The sequence below is a fragment of the Chrysochloris asiatica genome, unplaced genomic scaffold (assembly GCF_000296735.1).
Source record: "Chrysochloris asiatica unplaced genomic scaffold, ChrAsi1.0 scaffold00035, whole genome shotgun sequence".
NCBI lineage: Eukaryota > Metazoa > Chordata > Mammalia > Afrosoricida > Chrysochloridae > Chrysochloris > Chrysochloris asiatica.
This window is the reverse complement of record NW_006408553.1, coordinates 3,714,770-3,720,920: the sequence shown is the minus strand read 5'-3', so window position 1 is coordinate 3,720,920 and position 6,151 is coordinate 3,714,770. Positions and strand designations below refer to the sequence as shown.

The 6,151-nt window shown below is 39.6% G+C and overlaps 1 protein-coding gene across 1 annotated transcript in view; it reads left to right on the top strand.

The window, feature by feature from the left end:
* PSD3 (pleckstrin and Sec7 domain containing 3) overlaps positions 1-3,638 on the top strand; it is a 375,019-nt gene extending 371,381 nt beyond the window's left edge. Inside the window, exon 13 of the mRNA XM_006859907.1 lies at positions 3,423-3,638. Within this exon, the coding sequence (XP_006859969.1) occupies positions 3,423-3,638 (216 nt within the window). The remainder of the gene's footprint in view (positions 1-3,422) is intronic.
* The last annotated feature ends 2,513 nt before the right edge of the window (positions 3,639-6,151 follow it).

Genomic DNA, 6,151 nt, shown 5'->3' with positions numbered 1-6,151 from the left:
GTACAGATTCCTCATGAGCACAGGTAAGTGGTCCGGAATACTCATACTTCACAATGTTGGCCATAGCTTGCCATGACACACACAACCGAAAGCCTTTGCATAGTCAATAAAGCACAGGGTAAACATCTTTCTCATATTCTCTGCTTTCAGCCAACATCCATTGGACATCAGCAATGATATATCCCTCTTTCCACGGCCTCCTCTGAATCCGGCTTGAACCTCTGGAAGTTCTCTGTCAATGTATGATTGTTGCCATTTCTGTATTACCTTTAGTAAAACTTTACTCTCATGGGGTATCAGAGATTGTCCAATGATTTTTGCATTCTGTTGGGTCACCTCTCTTTGGGATGGACACAAATATGGATTTCTTCCTATCAGTCGGCCAGATAGTTGTCTTCAAAATTTCTTGGCAGAGATGAGTGAGTGCCGCCTTATTTTCTTGAAGGATTTCAATGTTTCTTCCATCAGTTCCTGGTGCCTTGTTCTTTGCCAGTTCCTTCAATGCACCTTGGACTTCCTCCTTCAGGATCATTGACTCTTGATCATATGCTACCTCTTGAAATGGTTGAACATTAACCATTTCCTTTTGGCACAATGACTTTGTGTATTCCATCCATCTTCTCTTGATGCTTTCTGCATCTTTTAATAATTTTCCCAGAGAATCTTTCAGTGATGAAAGTCGAGGCTTGATTTTTTTCTTCAGTTCCCCCAGCTTGAGAAATGCTGAGCGTGTCCTTCCTTTTTGGTTTTCTGATTCCAGATGTTTGCATATTTTGTTGTAATATATAGCTTTATCTTCTCGAGCTGACCTTTGAAATTTTCTGTTCATCTCTTGTACCTTATTTCTTCCATTTTCTTTAGCATCTCTACACTGGAGAGCAAATTTCATTGTCTCTTCTGACATCCACTTTGAACTTTTTGAACTTTTCCTTCTTTCTTGTCTTCTAATGACGTTTTGCTTTCTTCCTGTATGATGTTCTTGATGTCATCCCACAACTCTTCTGGTCTTCAGTCTTAAGTATTTAAATGTATCAAATCTGTTATTCAGATGATCTCTAAATTCAGGCGGGATGTATTCAAGGTCATATCTTTGCTCTTGTGGACTTGTTTCATTTTATTCAGCTTCAGTTTGAATTTGTAGATGAGTAATTGATGGTCTGTTCCACAGTCTGCCCCTGGCTTCATTTTCACTGATGATATGGAGCTTTTCCATCGCCTCTTTCTGCAGATGTAGTCAATTTAATTTCTATATATTCCATCTGGTGAGATCCATGTGTATAGTCATCTCTTATGCTGTCTAGAGAAGGTATTTGAAAGAACAAATCATTGGTTTTGCAGAATTCTATCATGTGTTCTCCAGCATCATTATCACTGAAGCCATATTTTCCAACTACTAATACTTCCTCTTTGCTGCAAACCTTTGCGATTTCAGATTGAAGAAGTTGATAGAATTCTTTTATTTCATCCTCACTGGCTTTAGTGGTTGGTACATAAATTTGAATAATAGTGGTATTAACTGGGTTTCCCTATAGGCACATGGATATTATCCTATCACAGACAGTGTTGTACCTCATGACTGATCTGGATATGTTCTTTATGTTCTTTTTGATGATGAATGCAACACCATTCCTCTTCAATTTGTCATTCCAGGCATAGTTAACTATGTGGTTGTCAGATTCAAAATGGCCAATACCAGTCCATTTCAGCTCATAAAAATCGATATCTTAGGCATTAGTGAGTTCCACTTTTGACAACTTCCAATTTTCCCAGATTCATACTTGGTACAGTCCATGTTCTGAATATTAAGGGATGTTTACAGCTGTTTCCTATCAGCAAATGAAGGTCCCACGGGCTTTGCGTTATCATGGTCAGCTCACGGTCAACTCTACTTTGAGGAGGCAGTTCTTCCTCAGTCGCATTTTGAGTGCCTTCCAAGCTGAGGGGTTCAGTTTCCGGTGCTATATCTGACTGTGTTTCTCTGCTATTTGTAAGGTTTTCAGTAACTAAATTTTCAGAAGTAGTTTGTCACTCTTTCTCCCTAGTCTGTCTTTGTCTGGAAGCTCATCTGAAACTTGTCCACCATAGGTGACCCTGCTGGTATTTAAAATACCAGTGGCATAGCTTTCAGAATCACAGCATCTTACAAGCCACCACAGTATGACAGACAAATGGTGGCCGTTGGCCATTGTAGGCCTCTTAAAATGCATGTTTATTTTCATATGTAGAAAAAAATACAGACATATATATATATTTCACTGTATTTCCTATACTGATACTGTATTATAGTTTAGTTTAAGGGCATGGACTCTTGAGTCAAGATTGTTTTTGTTAAGTGCTGTCAAGTTAGTTCTGACCCATAGTGACACTGTATAGGGTTTCTGAGGAGCAGCTGGTGAGATTGAACCACCAACCTTGCAGTTCAAGCAGTGTAGTGAAAGGTTAATTTTGACTGTTAAGTGCTGTCAAGTCAGTTTCAATCCATAGCAACCCTATATATATAGAGTTTCTGAGGAGCAGCCGGTGAGCTTGAACCACCGACCCTGCAGTGCAAATGGCTTTGCAGTCTGATGCATTAACCCACAAGCGCCACACCAGGACTTGTTAAGCGTCTGTGTCTCTCTAATCAAATAATCTGAAGCCCATCTCTAGTTTTCAATATTTACAATAATTCTTTAAGAGATTGGGACTGGGTTTTTTTGTTGTTGTTGTTGTTTTTTGTGGTTCCTAATAGGAATAGAGAGGAAATGAGAAAAACACACTGTCTGTATGTTCTTCTCAATTAAGATATTCGAAACATACTAGGTACTCAGTAAGTACTTGATGGTGAAATTAGTTTTGTTGAATGAGAAAGGCACTGAAACTGGGCAGTCGCTAGTGGAGAAACCTGGAGCAGTTCCTAGAAGTGCTGTGATCTGTAGAGGACTGGGGCGTGAGTACTTGCATCCTAAATGATCTCTCATACTCAGTCATTGTAGAACTGCCGGAAGTAGCAAAGAGTAAGTAATCCTGTCCAGGCTCACATGAGACCTAGAGGAAATGGGTGAGCTTAAGAGTGTAGTAGCACTGAGCCCTCAAAGCCACCCAGACTCTCAAACCAGGGGGTTACACCTCCTCCAACTTAGACCCTTCTTTGCCAGTAATTCCTAGGTTACATCCCTTCTGAATGCAGAACAAGTGAGGATTCTAACTGAATTGCTTATTTAAATGATTCAGTCCATTAGTAAACCAGTCCAAGTCCATCCAATAACTGCTACCTGTCATGTAGCCAGTAAGGACCTAAGTAATTTGTCAATTTGGGGAATGAAGTTGAATCTCCAGCAGCCCATCACACTCACCAGGGTTGTTAACACACAAGGTGTGATCCACATATGCCTTTATGAAGCCTGCATTGACTTGATTCTTCTCCAACTTTCTCTCTCCAGAAAACTCGTTATGACATTTATGTTGGCATTCTAAAAGGAGGCGGCAAGGAGCTCCTGAGTAGCAATGAAAATGAAGGAGCTGGACTGAAGAAGTCACATTCGAGTCCTTCATTGAATCCAGATTCATCTCCAGTCACTGCCAAGATCAAGCGTAACGTGTCAGAGAGGAAGGATCACCGACCAGAAGCACCAAGCATTAAGCAGAAGGTTACTTAGAATCTACCTGTGGCCAGGAAGCGCTGGTCATGGAGCACAATAGGGGTTTTCAACATCTGATCATCTGTGGGTATATTAAAAAAAAAAGTGTGACGAAATGGTGCATTAGTAACATTTTCTATTGTATATTTCTGTTAATTTCTGTACAGATGTCCCTCTGCTCTTGATTTCTTTGCTTTGAACAATTTTTGCTACTTGATAACTAATGCACCTTTTTTGTGATGGGGGAGGGTATCATGATTTCAGAATGAATTATGTATCTCCCTCCCTCTCCTTTGGTTTTTCTCTTGTTTGCACTCTGCTCAATTATTTTTTAGTTTCTCAAATCAACTGTTACACTTTTTTTTCCTTAAAGGTTAAATTTAATCCATGAAGAAGATTTAACTGGACAAACTTTGTAGCATAGTAAATTCTAGCCAGAGTTAATATAAGCCTTTGTATGTGAAATCATGCCCAGTCACAGAAGTGGAATTGACCACTCACAGAAGTTCAACTAAAGTCACAATGCTGGGAACCAAGATTTCCCAATGTGACGCAGCTGTGCGTGCAACACAGCATTTATTACTGATGTCTGTCCTGCTGGACGCAGGGAAAGGCAGTGTGAAGATCACAGGCTGGAGAACTTGGGGAAGTGAAGGAGCTTGCTTGAAATGTGGAATCCATTTCTGCCAAGCAAGGGAAAGAGGAAGTAGAGTCTTTTTGCCAATGGAAGTTGAGGAATATTGGCACCAAATTACTTTTGTTTTCTCAAGGAGAGTGGCAATAATCGGCTCTTGGGGAGCTGCAGAAGAAGGAATGTGTTTAGTCTGCAAGAAATTGTTACCTCACTCCCACATTGTCAAAACTAGGAATCCAGGTTCATCTCTATCATCAAATACCATCACATCAGGAATAGGTTCACTTTTACTCTTTCTATAGATAGTTATGGGGTTATCTCCAGATTGTAAGAATAGTGGGGTCTTTCTTAAGACAAAATAAGGGAATGGATGAGGGGTCAGAATAGCTGTGGCTGTTCAGCAATAGAATACTGCTTAGCCAGTATGCCAAAAGGCTCCTTTTAAGTAACGAATAGTCTGAATTCACTGTGGTTGGGAAACTGATTAATTTGCTGGTTGTACATGTAGTTACTTTATCTATCAGACTCATAGATAGCTATTTCATTCTGCTACTGAACTCTCACTAAAAGTAAATGCTATACCTCTCTAATTCACTTATTTCTGTCTACTCAAATAGTTCTTGTAACCTTATAGTCATGAGCTTATTATTCCAGTGAAATTCTAGAGTGATACACACAACGTTTTCTTGTAGAGGAAAAGTAGGGAGTAATAGTTAAGCCCATTGTAGCATAGAACTTTCTGATACCCAAACCTTGAAATTCTATAATCCTAAAGCTGTAATTTCCCAAATGACACAACTTCAGAGCTAAGGGAATCACTTTGAAGACTCTTGCCTACAGAAATTTGCTCTAAATCCTACTCAGTTTCTTAGTTGAAGGTACGTTGACCAAAGAATCAACTACTCTGGGTAAATAGCATGGTTTCCAGTGAATTAGCAAAAACCTGCTGTCAAACCACGGTAGTTGCTAAAGTGGGAAAGTTTATTGTTATGATGTAGCAGCAGTTAGTTGTTATAGGACTATTTATTAATACTTCCTTCACCTATGTAAATGCCCATATTTGCTTGGTGCCCAGAGGAGAGTAGCCCCTCTCTCTAAGGTTGTAGCTGCTTGTTTTGTGATGGGTATTTTGCCACACATTTTAAAAACTCACTGTGGTCCTCTATCTTATTGAGATAGTGGCAATGACTATGTTTCAAAACTAGGAAACAGACAAGGTAGCTACCAGTATGGCCCATGTACCCGATTCATGTTTGTAGTTTCTGACTAGTTCTAAAGTTTCCGTAAAAAGTCATCCATTCTTGAATCTGAAAGATCAACCTGTTTGTTTTCTGCCCACATATTTATCTTAAGCAGAGGGGAGAGAGGTACCTAGACTATGTCATCTATGAGCTTCAATAATTGAGTAATTTAAAATATATCCCTGACTGGCTTGAATGTATTTGCCTATAGTGTGTGTGTGTGTGTGTATAGAATGTGTATGTACATTTAACTTATATAATATACATTGAATGGTACCTTGCTACAGTATTTCTGACATTTAGAGTAATCCTGAAATACGTGATTAGCATTAGCTCCACTATAGCATTATTCTTGTTATATTCCTCACTAATGTTATCTCCTGGGTATGCTAATAGATAATTAGATTAAGAAGGGGCCTTTAGAAGCTGCTGTGTTGGCATATGTTAACTTTTAAAGGTTTCTTTTGTGAGCCAAGATTCCCAGAGTGCCCTGTTGTCTCTTTAGGAGTTGGGTAAAGAGCAGCTCAGCCATGATGATGTCTCTGGAAGGCCATTGCCTGTTGGGAGTATATACAGCAAAGAGATTCTCCTGTGTGAGGAAACAGGCTTCCATGATCGGACTAGAGTCTGGCCCTGAGCCAGCCGTATTTCCTGTT